This window comes from Vipera ursinii (assembly GCF_947247035.1).
Source record: "Vipera ursinii genome assembly, chromosome: 1".
Lineage (NCBI taxonomy): Eukaryota > Metazoa > Chordata > Lepidosauria > Squamata > Viperidae > Vipera > Vipera ursinii.
This window is the reverse complement of record NC_139512.1, coordinates 25,067,677-25,085,880: the sequence shown is the minus strand read 5'-3', so window position 1 is coordinate 25,085,880 and position 18,204 is coordinate 25,067,677. Positions and strand designations below refer to the sequence as shown.

The 18,204-nt window shown below is 41.7% G+C and overlaps 1 protein-coding gene across 2 annotated transcripts in view; it reads right to left on the bottom strand.

Annotated features, from left to right (window-relative positions):
- The window catches only part of SLC35F4 (solute carrier family 35 member F4), a gene marked incomplete at both ends in the record, with an annotated part of 166,294 nt that overhangs the window by 20,554 nt on the left and 127,536 nt on the right, over positions 1-18,204 (bottom strand). For both annotated transcript variants that reach the window (XM_083378274.1, XM_083378275.1), the window contains one exon: positions 3,296-3,487. In XM_083378274.1, coding sequence (XP_083234400.1) covers positions 3,296-3,487 — 192 coding nt within the window. The remainder of the gene's footprint in view (positions 1-3,295; positions 3,488-18,204) is intronic.

Sequence of the window (18,204 nt, the reverse complement as noted above, 5' to 3'; positions counted from 1 at the left end):
AAATAAGTAATAAACTGTTACCTAGAGAAAGGGGAAGATTGCTTCCATCAGAACAAGTTTTGTGCCAGCAAACCCTGAAATTTAGATTCATTTTCTTCTCATAGCTCTCATAGCAGAAATTCTTTTCTTTCTGATTGCTCCATAAAGCAAAGGATTAATTTATCAGACATTAAATTAAAATATTGTGTATTTTCATGGGGACGCCTCCTATTTGTCTGGTTCAGAGCTATCCCAAATATGATAGACAAAATTCCATTTCCCAGCTGTCTGACTTGCTTTAGGGTAAAACTTATTAAGGTATTTATGATCCCTCTATTTTTAGAGTATTGCGTTTCTTTTCCCCTATCTTCCTTAACTAATTGGATTTGTTTTGTTACCCTGATCTTCAACTTCTTCACTCCAGTCTAATGGATTTATGGTTCTGTGCATGCACAAAGAGTTCCTAAACAGCTACTTGACTGGCTGACTTATTAAAAGAATGAGAACCCATGAAGTTTTCTCCATTGGTTAAGAATTGGATTAGGATTGGCTGCAATAGTTAGTTTACAAAAGAACATTTCAAAATATGCTTCAACCTTCATGTCTGGGGATGGTTCCTGCATGCTGCTACTACTTCTATTACAACTACGCATACAAATCAACTGTGCAATAGAACCTGCACAGTTCTATAGCAGTACAGATAATATGTACTGCTATAGTTTGGGAAGTCGATAGTGCAAACTTTGTATGCAGAAGATTCAGCTCCAAGGAAGTCTGCTGAAAAACAATCAAGTAAAAGTATTGTGAAAATCCACTGTCTTTATCTGAGATCCTGGAGACTCAATGCCAATTAGAGGAAACAGTATCAATATCAGTATGCAACCTTCTGTTATTGCAAAGGAGAACAACTTGGTTCTTTTTACAAAATATAAAACTTAATGCAAAATATGATTCCCCCCCCCTCCCCAAATGACAGAGGATGCAACTAGGGGTGGAGAGAGCTCCGCTCCTTTCTGTATGATATCACACAAAGGCAGAAATGGAAGGAGCGGAGTTTGCAACTAGGCAACACATCCAAGAGTCGCTTTGGGCAGCATATAAATTAAACAAACAAAAAAACACACACTGCTTTTTGTCAATTTGAAGGAAACAGTGTATCTTGTAGACATGTCTACATGCAACTATCTTACTAAGCATTCCAGCACTGGCAAATGTTTGATAAATAACATTGATTATTAATTGATTATGTTCCATCAAATTGTTTTCAAATCCTAGTGTCTAGGTCAGGGGTGTCAAACTGCTGGCCCGCTGGCTGTTTACATCATGCAGAGGCTGCGCCTACCCCAGATCCAGCAATGCAAAAAAGTTGCAACACGTCACATGATGCGGAGGGTTTGACACCCGTGGTCTAGATAGACAGATAGATAACACAATGGCTACTAAATTGTATCTAAATTACAACGATAATACATTTCTACAATTTCTTCATCACGATGCCCATTTCACGATAATATTTTCTTATCCAGACCTTGCAACAATTACATTGATGTTCTGACTGTCTACTTTTAAAACTGTATGCTGTATTAATGATCGAAATACGTTGATATTTTAATCTACATCACTTGGTTATATTATTTTTAATAATATACCTGTAACTGTATTTATCTTATTATTTTCATTGCAGTATTTTGTAAATCACCCTCATCAGGTTTTTTCCTTCTGTAAATTGAAAGGCAGGGGGAAAAATAATACACATGCATTTTTTTGTGGCTGCTCTTAGCCAGCCAAAATAAATCCAGAGATTAGCAAAAGAGGAATCATGAGATAAGAGAGTCACAAGGCAAAGGGCAGGAAAATCACATTTCTACAGCTTTCTCTCTGATTATTATGTTTTTAAAATCAAAGTCACCAAGGGTGAAAGCTATATTTAAGGAAAAATCTTTCCTTCTCTGCCATACATTTTCCTGGTGATTTAAAACTGATCTTTCACCAGGATAAGAAAAACCTTTTCCTCCACCCTATTCTTCCTCTTCTCATCATGACCAAGGTAGATAAAATTAGTGTTCTGGTGGTAGAATCATGTCAAGGTTAGTCTTGAGGTTTGAAAGATCCTGTTTGATTTCAATGCACCCCTTGCCATAATGATGGTATGGAATTAATGTTTCATCCTGGAGAGATGTTCTGTCTCTGCTGGATCTTCTGTGTGCAACTAGTTTGCTACGAACATCTGTGTAAGGCCACATAGTGCACCACTTTTGCCCATTAGTTCCTCTTGCCTACAAAACCCCAGCATAGAAAAGTATGGGAAAAGTGGACAATGGTGATCACAACCCAAGAAACCATACCATTCATGTTTTGGTAGGGCAGAGGAGGTTTCGCACCCAAGGCACAAATGGAGTTGTGATGATCAATCAGAATAATCAATCAGAAGGGACCTTGTAGGTCTTCTAATCCAATCCCCTGCTGAAGCAGGAGACCCTATACCATTTCTCTTCTTAAAGACCTCTAGTGATGCAGTATCTAAACCTTCTGAAGGCAAGCTGTTCCACTGGTTAGTTGTTCTCACTGTTAGGAAATTTCTCCTTAATTCCAGGTTGCTTCTCTCTTTGGTCAGTTTCCACCCATTGTTTCTTGTCTTGCCTTCTAGTGCTTTGGAAAATAAACTGACCCTCTCTTCTTTGTGGCAGCCCCTCAAATACTGGAATACCTAGCCCTAGCAGAACTAATACCTCACATGATTTTGATTCTATGTATTAGCTTTTTAGGCTGCTGCCCCACACTGCTGGCTCATATTTAATCCACTAGGACTCCAAGGTGCCATTCGCAGTTACTGTTTTTGAGCCAGTTTTTGCCTAATCTGTACTTGTACCTTTGTTTTTGTTTTTTTTGTTTTTAGTAAAGGTAAAGGTTCCCCCACACATGCGTGCTAGTCGTTTCCAACTCTAGGGGCCGGTGCTCATCTCTGTTTCAAAGCCGAAGAGCCAGCGCTTGTCCGAGGACGTCTCCATGGTCATGTGGCTGGCATGACTAGATGCCAAAGGCACACGGAATGCTGTTACCTTCCCACCGTAGTGGTCCCTATTTTTCTACTTGCATTTTTACGTGCTTTCGAACTGCTAGGTTGGCAGAAGCTGGGACGAGTAACAGGCGCTCACTCTGTTACGCGGCACTCAGGATTCGACCCGCCAAACTGCTGACCTTCTGATCGACAAGCTCAGCGTCCTAACCCACTGAGCCACTGAGCCTAATTGTAAAAGCTTGCTTTTCTCCCCATTACATCTTATTTTCATTTTACTCAAGTCTATTGTAAGCCTACCTGATCTGTCCTGCCTCTCTCCTCTGCCGTGCCGGCAAAATCCAGAGGGACTTCGACTCTGCAGCTCTAGAATGGGAGCAGCAGAATCTTCAGCAGCAGCGGATAAAGGGGAATGCTGCCTGCGGAGGCCACTCTGTGTGCTGGGGCAGTTGGCTCCCGGCTTGCATCGGACAACAGAGGATCGGGAGGCACCTGAGAAGAAAGAGTTTGCATCAGTTTGGCGGGTAAACTTCCTAGAAGCAAGAGATGGGCAACTGACTCATGTTTTGTTCTATCAAAACATCTTGAAGCATTAAAAAATGTGCAATTGAAAATAAACCACTTGCTGTCTAGATGAAAGAAAATGCATTTTGTAGCCATGGAAAGCCAAAAAATATTTTTCCCCTATCTATAAATGTAGTTATGACTAAGTTAATGGAAGAATTAGAAAAGGGTTCTCAGATGCAATAATGATATTTGTTTCTGAAGAAAAGAACAAATTAGAGGAGCACTCCCCAAAATGCATGCAATTATTATATACATGACAGTGCATGCATTATAGATTGTTGCACATGCACAGCTGGTAAAGAAGTGTATCATCCTAACCAACATGATTTCTGTCAACTGTGGCACTTAAGACTCAAAGTGGATGTTCAGATGAGATTTCTCTGATATATTTATAGCGGCAGTTTTTCTAAGTTCATAAGTAGCCTCCCAATAAAACTTCAGGTATCAGGAATCAGTCCTGGAAAATGGTACATGCAGTGTGTGAGTAATTGTGGAGTCACACACATTTAGTGTTAGAAGCAGGGATTCCATGGTAGAAGTTAGGGCTTCAGCTGCAGCATCTTTAATGTGCTAGCAACTGATATTTCTTTTTTTTCTTTTTTGTAAAGTTTTTATTAGTTTTTATAAGGTTAAGGAGGGGGGTAAGGGGATGGGAATTAGGGTTAGGGTACAGGAAAGGTTTGGGGTGAGGGTTGGGGTTTCCCCCAATAACATTCAATATTTGGCAAACAGCATATTATCTGGGTAAATATATATAAAGAAAAGTAATAAAGCTAATAATTGATAACAATGATAGGTATAATAGATTATCATAAACAATACTAAGTTTTCAATGTATAGTATTTTTCTTACTCAAATAAATTCAAAATTGCATATCACATTCCTTTCTCTCTAACTCGCTTATCTAGCCATTGATAGAATTTATTCAAGTTCTATAGTAAACTGAATGCTCTTTCTCTTTAATCTCTAAAGTTAATCTATCCATTTCTGCACAATCCAATATTTTCTTGATTAATACTTCTTCAGTCAGTAACTTTTCATTTTTCCAATATTGGGCATAGATAATTCCTGCTGCTGTCAATACATTAAGTATCCGCTCTCCTTGTCATAGTTGGGGCCTATCATTCCTAACAGAAACAATTCTGGTTTAAATTCTATTTGTTTTTTTAATTATCTTCTCCAACCATAAATGTATCTTAAGCCAAAACCTTTTATCTTTAGGACATGACCACCAGATATGGTAATAAGTACCTGGTCTTTGGTTACATTTCAAACAAACACTTGAAGTACTTTTAAACATTTTGGCTAGTCTCACTGGTGTCATGTGCCATCTATAAAACATTTTATACAAATTTTCTTTATATGGTACAGCTTTGGTTAATCTAATATTTCTATCCCATAACTTTTCCCATTCTTCAAGCTCTATAGTATGTCCAACGTTTTTTGCCCATATTAATCATTGTTTCTTTAACTTGTTCCTCCTCCATCTTTAAGTTAACCAGAAATCTATAACTTTTTAAATCAGCTTTTCATCTGTTTTTAGCAATGTAACATCAAGTTCTGTCATTTCCTTATAGAGCCCCATTGTTTTCACGTCTTTTTCATATCTTGATTGGATTTGTAGGTATGGCCACCATGATAGGTCAATACCTTGTTGTTGTAGGTCTTGTCTAGATTTCAATCTTCCTTCATTGTCCAGTAAGTCTTTATATGTTACAACTTTATCATAGTTAATTAAGTTTGGGTAAGCAAAGGCTTCCATTGTTGAAAGCCATTCAGGTATCTTAATATAAATTTTTTCTTTTATTTTTTCCCATTCTAAGAGAAGTACATTTCTTATAGCATGGTTCTGGAAATATCTATGTGCTTTATTCTTCCCATACCACAGAAAGGCATGCCAGCCAATCTGCAGGTCATGCCTGTCTAGGTATAGTAGTCTTTTGTCTCTAAGTGTTATCCATTCTTTAATCCACGTTAAAATAGCCGCTTGGTAATATAACTTCCAGTCTGGGAGTCCAAATTCTCCCCTTTCTCTAACCTCCTGTAGCAATTTCACTTTAACTGATGCTTTTTTCCCTTGCCAAATAAATTTCAGTATTATGATATTCAATTCATCAAAGAAGGCTTTTTCTACTTTTACTGGAATAGTTTGAAATAAAAAAGTATTTTTGGTAAGATATTCATTTTAATTGTAGCTATTCTCCCCAGTATTGACAGTTGGAGATTTTTCCACTTTTCTAAGTCCAGTCTTATTTGTTTTAATAATTTTGTATAGTTATCCTCTTTTACTGTTATACATCTTGCTGTTAGCAACTGATATTTCTTTAAGATGTCTAGGCCTACATCTCAAAACCACACTGGCCTTCATCAACATTATGATCATCAATTAAACTAATTAAATTCTTTGAGCCAGAATTCCATGGAGATTTAGTTAGAAAGTATCTTGCACAGTGTAAAGCATCTCATAGAAGCAGTGCTTTTTTTGTAAAAGAAAAAGGTGCCAGAACTCACACATGTCATACAACCCACCTTGCCTACCCTACAAGGTTCCATCCAAAAAAGGTGCCAGAACTCCGTTCTGAGCGTTCTATGAGAAAAAAAGCCCTGCATAGAAGTCTTCTGTGAAGGTCTGATTACACTCTGAAAATGACCAGATTGTTTTCTTCTCTTGAAAATGGAATATATGAGAGAATTGTTACAGGACAACCTGAAAGGTCTCCATATTTCAAGAATGTAACTACATCTTCCCACCTTAACAAATATATTTTGAAGCTGTAGCTGAAATGAATGATTAGCTCATTTGGATACGGCTATCAGAATCTCTCATACTGAAATAGAAAGCCTCATTCTATAGAAGGGTTGGTCATGTTCCAAGGCATGATGTTATAGGATCAATAGAAAGCATAGTAGTAAATACAATATACTAGTCATATATTTGATGTTTGCAAATGTCACAATTATATTGCTGGGATTTAGCTACTTCTGCCAGGTAAAGTACTTCACTTAACTCAGTGAATTCTAACTTTTTAATGCAAATGATGAACTTGGACCAAAATCTGGCTGTATTCCCTAATGCTAGTTCTATCCAAAATTCTGATGGCTAAAAACATCCCCTCCCCTCCCATCTCCTAGTATGAATCCCTTGTTCACATTATTCCTTCTCATTGTTTGAAGACCACAGTACAAGTAGTCCACTCATTTAGTGACCATTCAAAGTTGCAACACACTAAAAATGACTTATGACCATTTTTCACACTTACAACTGTTACAGCATCCCAGAGGTCACATGATCAAAATATGAATACTTGGCCACTGGCTCATATTCATCAGGGTTGCAGTATCCCAGGGTCATGTGATCACCTTTTGCAACCTTTTGATAAACAAAGTCCACGGGAAAGCCAGAATCATTTAACTTAACAACTGCAGTGATTCACTCAACAACTGTTGTGCAAGTGAATCAGAAAGATCGTAAAATGAGGCAAGACTTACTTAACAACTGTCTCACATAGCAACAGAAATTTGGACTCAATTGTAGTCAAGGACTACCTGTAGTATATCATATAGAAAATCAAAACAAAAATTATTCCTCTGAATAATTCTGCTCTTTTCCGTGTAAGCTATTCATTCAATCTTACTTAACTTAGAAATGGGGTAAAACAGCTATTTTTAGTAAAGGCTGACTAAAAGGAGAAAAAAATGACAAAGCAGAATCATACAGAGACCCAGTGAGTAATCTAATTCAAAAGCTTTCAATTTTTAAAAAGGGAATGGCAAAACCAAAAATTCCTCTTTCCAGCTAATATTATTGAAAATGCTTGCCTGGCAAAACCCCACCAAAGTGATACCAAAAACATCCTTTTTTTTTTTTTATTAAATTTTTATACCGCCCTTCTCCCAAGGGACTCAGGGCGGTGAACAGGGCATATGATAAAAGTACAAAACTACAAAAGTTAAAATAGAATTAAATTAATGCCCAAGATAAAACAATAAAATATACAAATATTTAAAACCCAAATTAACTCCCCATCAGGCCAGGCCAGCTTGTTCAAACAGATGGGTCTTTAACCCGCGCCGGAAGGAGCTGAGATCCGGTGCCATCCGGAGCTCCACCGGCAGTTGATTCCACAAAGCCGGGGCGCCCACAGAGAAGGCCCTCCCCCTGGGGGCCACCAGCCGGCATTCTCTGACTGGAGGCACCCTGAGGAGGCCATCTCTGTGGGAACGCACAGGGCGGAGGGGAGTTGACGCCGGCAGCAGGTGGTCCCCGAGGTATTCCGGACCCATGCCATGTAGGGACTTGAAAACCATCACTAAGACCTTGAACCTCACCCGGAAGACAACTGGTAACCAATGTAGCTCGCGGAGCAAAGGTGTAACATGGGAGTACCGGGAAACTCCCAAGACAACTCTCGCGGCCGCATTCTGTACCAGTTGGAGCCTCCGAGTGGTCTTCAAGGGAAGCCCCATGTAGAGAGCATTACAGTAGTCAAGGCGAGAGGTCACGAGCGCATGAGTGACCGTACACAGGGCATCCCGGTCCAGATAGGGCCGCAACTGGCGCACCAGGCGAACCTGGGCGAAAGCCCCCCTAGTCACAGCTGCTACATGATCTTCCAAGGTAAGTAGTGAATCTAGGAGGACTCCCAAGTTGCGAGCCCTATCCACGGGGGGCAACAGCTCACCCCCCATAGAAAGGGATGGAACATTTTGAATGTCCCGGGATGCCGGAATGTACAGCCACTCAGTCTTGTCCGGGTTGAGTTGAAGTCTGTTCCTCCCCATCCAGACCCGAACCGCCTCCAGGCAACGGGACATCACAGCGAGGGCATCACTGGGGTGGTTTGGGGTAGAAATAAAAAGTTGGGTATCATCAGCATATTGATGATACCCAACTCCAAAACCACGAATGATCTCACCCAGCGGTTTCATGTAGATGTTGAACAGGAGAGGCGAGAGAACCGACCCCTGAGGAACTCCACAAACGAGAGACCTAGGGGCCGATCTCTGCCCCCCTGCCAACACCGACTGCGAACGTCCCAGGAGATAGGAGGAGAACCACCGAAGAACTGTGCCTCCCACTCCCAATCCCCTGAGACGCCGCAGCAGGATACCATGGTCGATGGTATCGAAAGCCGCTGAGAGGTCTAATAGGACTAGGACAGAGGAACATCCCCTATCCCGAGCCCTCCAGAGATCATTCACCAGAGCGACCAATGCCGTCTCCGTGCTGTACCCGGGCCTGAAACCCGATTGGTACGGGTCCAGATAATCCGCTTCATCCAGGACCAGAGGGAGCTGATGCACCACCACACTCTCAACAACCTTCGCAAGAAAGAGAAGGTTGGAGACTGGACGAAAGTTGTTCAACACAGCTGGGTCCAAGGCAGGCTTCTTGAGGAGGGGTCTCACCACCGCCTCCTTCAAGACGGTGGGGAAATTACCCTCACTCAAAGAAGCAGATATCACCGCCTGGAACCAGCCTCGTGTCCTCTCCCTAGCTGCATAAACCAGCCAGGAAGGGCACGGATCCAATAAACATGTGGTGGAGCTCAGCCTCCCCATAATCCTGTCCACTTCATCAGGGGTCACAGAATCAAACTCCTCCCAGATAACATTGACAAGACCGCCCGTGTCCTGATCGTCAGACTCTGCCCAGCTGGAGTCCAAACCGGTCCGAATCCAAGCGATTTTGTCCGACAGATGCTGACCAAACTCCTCGGCACGACCCTGTAAGGGATCCCCCCTCACCTCCTGATTAAGAAGTGAGCGAGTCACCCTAAACAGGGCGGCCGGGCGATTATCTGCGGACGCGATGAGGGTGGAGAAGTAATTACACCTCACCACCCTCATCGCAGCGAGATAAGACCTAATATAGGTTCTTAACCGCAATCGGTCAGATTCGGATCGGCTGGACCTCCAGCAGCTCTCTAGGCCCCGTTTCCGACGCTTCATCTCCCGGAGCTCCGCGGAGAACCATGGAGCTCGTTGGGATCTGCACCGGGTCAGGGGCCGCAAGGGTACAACTCGGTCCAGTGCCTCAGTGGCCGCCCTTTCCCAGGCTTCCACTAAGGCATCCGCCGAGTTGTGAGCAACGGAAGCAGGTGGGGATCCCAGCGCTGCCTGGAACCCATCGGGGTCCATTAAGCGCCTGGGGCGGTACCATCTAATTGGTTCCGTATCCCCACGGCGGGGGGTGGTAAAACGGAAGACCAGCCGCAGGAGGTGATGATCCGTCCATGACAGGGGCATAATAAATGGAGAGCCCCCACCAAGATCATCCAACCATCGTCCAGATAAAAAAACTAGGTCCAGGGTGTGGCCTCCCTCATGAGTTGGTTCAGAAATTACCTGCGTCAGGTCCATGGCCGTCATGGAAGCCATGAACTCCCGAGCCAACTCAGATGACCCTCCCAGGGATGGTAGATTGAAGTCACCCAAAACTAAAAGTTTGGGGAACTCAATCACCAAACCGGAGAGGACATCGAGTAGCTCAGGCAGGGCTGCCGCTGTGTGACTAGGCGAAATGTACACCAGCAGCAAGCCCAACTGCGCCCCCGAACCAAACCTCAAAAAGAGAGACTCACACCCGACTATCTGAGGGACGGTGGTCTCCCGCGGACATAAGGTCTCCCTGATAACTACCGCCACTCCCCCGCCCCTACCATGAGCCCGGGGCCGGTGTAACGCTCGGAAACCTGGTGGGCAAAGATCAACCAAAGGGACCCCACCCTCTGGGCCCAACCAGGTTTCGGTAATACAAGCCAGGTCCGCATGCTCACCCTCCACCAAATCCCGCACAAGGGGAGCCTTATTAACCACGGACCTGGCATTCAGGTACACCAGCCGGAGCTCAGGAGGCTGCGCATCCTCGCTCCCGGCACCTCGGGGAAGAAACAGAGGGTCGGAGCGCCTCACCGCTTGTAAACAGCGGGGACGGCCCTCCCGGTAACGATACGGCCCTCTGTCCATACGCCTGCTGCCATACCCCAGTGTCGTGGGAATCGGCAATCCCACGACCCGCTCCTGAGCCCCAGATGTAACCACTCCCCGCTCCCCCCGAACGCAGTCAGACCCAGGCCTGGCCTGCACCGTGGTTGTATGGCCACCCCCCATAGTTACTGAGAAAATGGAAGGCATAAGATTTCATGCATGTGATAAAACTGGAATCTGGACTACAGAAGTTTATAACCTACTTGCGTCTTTTAGCTGTTAATATACCAGGAGAATATTTTATGGGGTTTTTTTCCTGATACAGATCAAGAGAGTTACCTCTCCAACAATCCAAAATAAGGCTGCTTCCTCTTCACAGTATTTTTTTAGGTAATATAGATTTTCTTAATGTAGCGTAGCAGTGCTTAGCTCTCATACAATACCCCAGCCTCATTTTTGCAATTCTTCCAAACATCTCTGGACTGCATTTGAGCAAATTGATAGCAAGTTAGCATTTTTGGCAGTGAAATGTCCCAAACTCCCAAAAATAAAACTTAAAAAACAGGTTGAACATTTTGGCTTCAGCAATAACCTCTGCAGCCCCTGGAGGCTGAAAAAAAATTAAAAGGAAAGCATAAGGCATAAAGATTTATCTACCGCTGGCTTTGAATAATGTGCTTTATAGGACTGTTGTGAAGTTAATGTGATGTGAGACTAAAAGGAGAAAACCAACGTTTTCTACCACGAGTATCCTAAAAGATCGGTGGAATTTAAAAAGAAACTGGAAGAACAAAATCTACACAGAGCTGGACATGGCTAGATGGGACACTAACAGATAATAGCCTACCAAGCTGATTAAAAGGAGATTTAGAAAAGACATAAGGAAACACTTCTTCACACAGCACATAATTAACCCATGGAATTCATTACCAGAGGACATGATGAGGGCTATTCAGTAGGCTAGACTGGAAAATGAAGACATCCCAAAAGACAATAGCAAATCACTTCCTGGGACTTTATCTTTAGAATAAACAGTTACTACTCAAAAACCGGTCCAGTTGTATGAGCATTATGTGCGCCATTGTTTGCCATTGTAAAATCTGGTTTGCAAATCCTCCCCATCATAATTCTTGATGTAACAAAATATAATCATAACTGATTATATGGATGGTTTCTAAAGAAAACTTAGGTTTTTTTTTCTTATTTTCCTCCTTTTTAAAAAGCCAGTAAAGCAAATTTAAAGTTGATCTGTAAAGAGTGTTCACATAATTAAAAGAGACAGTTTGCATTTACACTGAGAATTGCAAAGGTAGTGAGATGTGCTTCGTGGGAATTCAACTCAGAAGGAACTGGAAGAGATGAGACAATGCAAGATTAACAGACACTGAAACAGTTGCCAGTTCACACACACACACACCCCTTTCACATGCAGAACAATCCTAGATATTTACAAATCCAGGACACACATTGTCAATCTTCTTTTTTCCTCCTTGTCTTCTATGTCCCAAAGAGCAAAGGGTCTCCAGACTGCTCTTAGGAGACTCTCATTACTTAGAGATTCTGATTTCTCTAGCAATCTTCTTCCCTGATGTTTGAAGAGCAAATGTTTATGAATATTTCATCATAGTTATTAGAAAACCCTGGAAAACCCTTTCAACTACCATAACTCAAGCCATTGCAGGGATGTGCTCTTACCTACCATATTCCAGCACATTTTTCTAACTTTTCTTAATCCTACGCTCCCTATTACTCCAGGACCTTCGGGAGCCATCTGGCAGTTTGTACTGACAATGAAAGTGTCCTCAAGGCCAGAAAGGCAGTTGACTTCTCAGTCATCCATCAGGAGCATAGAAAACTGATGTAGACAATACCTCACCTGAGCAGAGGTACCGTACTTTCTGCTGGTAATAAACAAAATATTTTGTTCCCATTTGCAACTTGATCGTTAAAAAAAACAGTTGGCATTTGAGCACTTCTGCATGAAAAACACGAAGTCATGTTCTCTCTCTTAAGCTATTCGTCTTGAAATTCTCTGGGGTTTCTGCTACACAGTGTAACTCTTGAAACTGCTTAACTTCGTTTTACTGAAGAACATAAAATAGATTGGTTTCATGCAACTCGGAAAACCATAAACAAGCAAACTACATGATGGCATAGTGTACTGTGTAAATTTCAGGTACTGAGGCAGCCAATCTATGGACAGAAGGAGAAGCTTTCACAGAGTGTGTACAGTTAGTCCTCTATTTATGGCGGCAGTCGAGTCCAAAATTTCTGCTGTTAAGCAAGACAGTTGTTAAGTGAATTTGGCTCCATTTTACGACCTTTCTTCCCTTTCTTCTTTCTTAACAGTTGTTAAGTGAATCACCACAGCTGTTAAATTAGTAACATGATTGTTAAGTGAATTTGGCTTCCTCGTTGACTTTGCTTGTCAGAAGGTCACAAAAGGGGATCACTTGACCCTGGGACGCTGCAACCATCATAAATACATGCCAGTCACCAATTGTCTGAATTTTGATCATGTGACTATGGGGATGCTGCAATGGACATAAGTGTGAAAAATTGTCATAAGTCACTTTTTTCAGTGCCGTTGTAACTTTGAATGGTCACTAAATGAATGGTTGAAAGCCAAGGACTACCTGTAAAAAAATCCTTTGCCCTTTCTCAATTTACTGGATGAATTTTTGAGCCTGCCTTTTTTTTTAAATCTAGGCTTAGTGCCAGTTGCTACATGAACATACAGTTCATGTAGTTTTCTTGAAAACAGTATGGAAGTGGTTTTCAATGGGTTTTTTTTTCTAGATTCTTTTTACTTCCTACTCTAACTACGGTAATTATAAATTTGAGTGAATTACTTGAAAAATAAAGGTATGCCTAAAGGGCAAGCACATATAGTTTTAAATGTACTCTCTCTCTCTCTCTCTCTCTCTCTCTCTCTCTCTCTCTCTCTGTGTGTGTGTGTGTGTGTGTGTGTGTGTGTGTGTATAAACTTCAGAATATTGTTTGATGCTACTACAATAGTTATTTTAGCTCAGTGCTGGTAATGTGATCGGTCTCTTCCACATCCCATCTAAAAAAATTTCATTTCAGGCATTCAGAACTGAACATCAGGATTTTTTCATGCTGAACATAATCAAGTTATGTTGAGGAGAATGGTTGGTTGTCCTGGTACAGCACAAATTAAGCATGAACCAAGAGTGTGCTGTAGCTTCCAAAAGACCCTATGCAAAAAGAGAGTGAGGAAATTCACAAAAAAAAATGGGGGGGAGAGGCCAATTAACAGTGCGACTGCATCAAGAGAAGCTTAATGTTGAGATCGTGGGAAGCAATAGTTCTATTTTGGTTGAAGTGTACCTGGAATACTGTATCTACAAGAAGGATGTTAAAGAACTAGAAAGAATGAAAAGAGCAACAACAAAGATGATAAGGGGCTTGGATGTTAAAACCTATAAAGAACGGTTTAAAAAGCTGGGATTGTTTAACCTACAGAAGAGAAGGCTAAGGGGCAGGAAAGAAACACAGAAGCTTTACCAAGAGCAATCTAAACTCAAAATAAGGGGTAATTTCTTGACTGTGATAGCTATTCAGTAGAGGAACAGCCACCTTCTGAAAGTATGGGAGCTCTGTCACTAGAATTTTTCAAACACAGGTTGGCTGGCCATTTGTCCAGGATAATTAGAGAATACCTACCCTGGACAGGGAGGTGGGCCAGGAGACCTCCAAGGCCCTTTCCAACCCTATGATTTTACTGTACTTTCATCAAAATGCACGGTATTTCAAATTTATCTGATGCAAAAACACCTTTCCCAATTTAAAAGTGACTTGTTGACCAAAGAGCTCCCATTTCTGTCAATACATTTCTGCACTGCAGTTCATCTCTCCTTTCTGGCTGCTGCATATTAATGGAAGACATTTGTTGTGTGAATTAGCCATTGGCCATCATGCTTATTTGTATGGTAACATATTTTGTAGTTCCTGGAGATTTTTATTGCAAAAGCAACAAAGAACTTCCCTTAGTCCATAAACATTGTATTGTATTTCCCTATCTTGCCAAAGATTCCAGTAAAAAGGTAAAGGTAAAAGTTCCCTTGCACATGCGTGCTAATCGTTTCCGACTCTAGGGGCCAGTGCTCATCTCCGTTTCAAAGCCGAAGAGCCAGCGCTTGTCCGAGGACGTCTCCGTGGTCATGTGGCCAGCATGACTAGATGCCAAAGGCGCACGGAACGCTGTAACCTTCCCATCGTAGTGGTCCCTATTTTTCTACTTGCATTTTTTACGTGCTTTCGAACTGCTAGGTTGGCAGAAGCTGGGATGAGTAACAGGCGCTCACTCTGCTACGCGGCACTCGGGATTTGACCCGCCAAACTGCCGACCTTCTGATTGACAAGCTCAGCGTCCTAACCCACTGAGCCACCGCGTCCCAGATTCCAGTACTACTTATCTTTTTAACAAATCCACCACAACAGGATAATCATGAATCAATTTAGATTGTGTCCTGCTTGAGCAGGGAGTTGGACTAGAAGACCTCCAAGGTCCCTTCCAACTCTGTTATTCTGTTTTATGACAAGTAACTCCTTGAGTTATGGGTGCAGATGAAGAAGATATGAAGCTGTGTTTATTTCAGTCCTTTTTTTATTTCTCCTGCTCCAATGCCTGGCTGACCACTGTTGGAAACAGCACACTCAGCTAAATGAGTAGAGGCTAAGTCTGATCGAGCAAGCAATTGCTGACACCACTGTGCTAATTCTTGCTAGTCTGCCCATCAGACCAAGAAATTAGCAGAGTCAGACATAAACAGCACAGTTCAAATGGAGAAAAGACTGAGGATCAGTTCAGCACACAATTTGTGCTTCTGGGTTTTTTTTTATTTCTGACATAAAATCTTTAAATTACACAATCTGGGTTATATTGCAGAGGTGCTGTAAGAATCGACTTATTTAAAAACTTTAAGACCACTCTAGTTTAAGAAGTCTTATCCTTTTTTAAAATGCCATTTTCTCCTTTAAAAATCTTAAAATTTACTTGGAAGCTATCAAACCTTACCAGTCCAAAAGATTCAACTACTAAAGTTATTTCTTCTTCTAAATCCTGATCAGGCTTATGCCTCTCCTGAGAAATCACAACAGCAACAGCAATCAAGGCCTAGACTGCATTTTACTAAGGTGGTCCTGATCTTAAATAAAGCAAGATCCCATATAATTATGTGACCAGATGGGAAAAAAGAATTTAATCACAACCATTATGAAGTTTAGCAATCAAAACCCATCATAAAACTCAAGACCAAATCTAACCTGGAATCTTTCATATAAAGTGTAAGTACGATGCTCATTTGTTTTAATCAGGCATGACATGGAACCCTAGAATAATTATTATTCTGGGAGAAGCTTGGGACTATGCTTCCTTTTCTCACATTCTATGAACAGTACAGATTACTCAGTTATCTGTGTTTTCAGCAAATCATTGGTTGCCATACAAATTAACTAGCTATGAGTTGTGCTTGCCACAAAAAACAAAATCTGCTGTAAACCAGGCTCTGTTTCTACGTTTGAACTGGAATGACTCAGTGGCAATAATGCTGGTGAACAAGTTCAGCTTTTATTATTACAATTATATGTGTGCCGAGGACTCAAAATTTATACATTTATCTTTCCAGACTTCAGTGAAACTTTATCCTCTCTAGAAAATTGCCCTTGGAACTCACTGTTGCAGCAATTACAGTCAAGGGGCACTTCCTTGCCACTGATAAGGGAGCAACTTTAAAGGGGAAAATAGATCCCTGAGCAAAAACAATGCCAACTTGATCCGATACCAACAGCCCATCTATAAATATAAACCCATTGTCAGTAATTGCCAACGCTGTTTTAAGTTATAGTTGACTGCTTCTCTTGCTGTCAGAATTGCTCAAATCTTTGGTAGCTGGAATTGGAGGACATTCCTGCTTCACAGAAGTCTGCAACTCTGTGGTAAAAAGAGCAATGAGAGGAGTAATACGCATAGCCAATAGACACACCTGCAAACAGGTGATACAGAAAGTACCTGAAGGATGAAATCTCCCCTCTCCTCCCTGAGTAATTGTCTGCCTTCATATTTACAACTGCATTAAAGTCATTGCTGCGTTGCTGAAGGAAGATGTCCTGATTTTTCCCCCCGTCAAATTCCTGCTATTTTAAACTACAAACCCCTCCAAATAAGCAGCTAATCCTCAGAGACTGTCGTGACACCATATAGCGTTTCAAACAGAGAAAAATGGAAAGATTTTATACTGAAATACTATTGGATGACACAGGCAGACTGGGAGAGCTGGTTTAGCACTTCGCAAACTAACCATGAAAGGCGACCAACTTTTCTTCCCTCAGCTGAATCTCTCTTTCCCCCATAAACCTGTTTTTTATACACCGTAAAAGCAGCCAGACATTGGGGGGGAGGAGGGGGTTGTTAATCACAATATTATTTTTTAAAAATAAATAAATAAATCTTTTAGTTACATTTTCAAACATTTTACAAATGGCCTTCAGTTATCTTTCAAAGGAAGAGATGGGCTCAAAAAGAAAAATGGAAAAAAAAAGAAAAGAAGAAAGAACAGAATGGTAGCTAATTCCTTTCTTTAGGTAAGATAACACAGGAGGAAATAAAATTGCATTTACCGTCTGATCTAGGTGAATTTAATGTGGAAAGACTGAAAGGCTCTAACGGTGCCACTCTCGATGTATGTTTCTTCATTCTCTGGAAACGTCCGCTCGCAGATGCTATGTTCTCTTCTCCGCATTTTCCCTCCACATTGTTTTTGGCTGCCCCCCCTCCCCCCAATATCAAAAGGTACCTCTCTGTCGTGTCTAGAGACAAGATGCTGTTCGGAAGATGCTGCAGCAAGCTTGGAGGGCAGATCTGCCGTTTCCCGGGGAAACCATTTGCAACACATGAAAACAATGCTTGACCTCAAAGCCAATACTTTTCCCTTGCATTCGGTGCCGGTCTGACACGGCCAGCCGTTCATAAAACAACACCCTACACGTATTGCCAAATACACCTTCTTTCAACTTCTAAGACGGAGTAAACTCCTCCTGAAAGCCAGCACCTTTTTTTTTTCATGAAACAGTGCTCCTCTCTGTGCCCACAAATCAGGCACGCGATCCTTTGGTGACAACAGCAGGGAAAGATGCAGTACAGTGCAATTTACTGGTACTTCGTGCTACGAAAACGTATGAGAGGTTATGTGGGCTGCATCTACAAAACTTGCAAACCCTTCTCTGCTTTAAGGTCTAGTACTGGGGGGGGGAGGAGGGGGGATGTTTCCTGCTGCTTAGTCAAATATAATGGGATGGGAGGGAAATCTTGAAAACCAGCATTGCATCAAAAAAACAGCTCACTGGGTACTGAGAGGGATCTCATAACGTGAAATAAACCCCCAGTATGTTTTCAGCTTAGCAGATTTTTTTTCCCCAGGGAAAGCCAAAACAAGCCCATTATTAAAAAGGCTGGGGGAACTAAATAAACATAAAAAGTAAGATTAGGTACAGAGGAGTTTCTGATTCTCACATTTGTACCAATAAAAAAAAATACTAGCAACGGTAAAAATGTGTAGGGAAAAAAGAGAGCAAACCCTCTTTCCTTCAAGAAGTTCAGTTCAGTTCACATATGATTCTGACCACCACTGCTATTCTCCTGCAATTTTACCTTTACAACAATAGCAACAGCAATAGCACTTAGACTTATA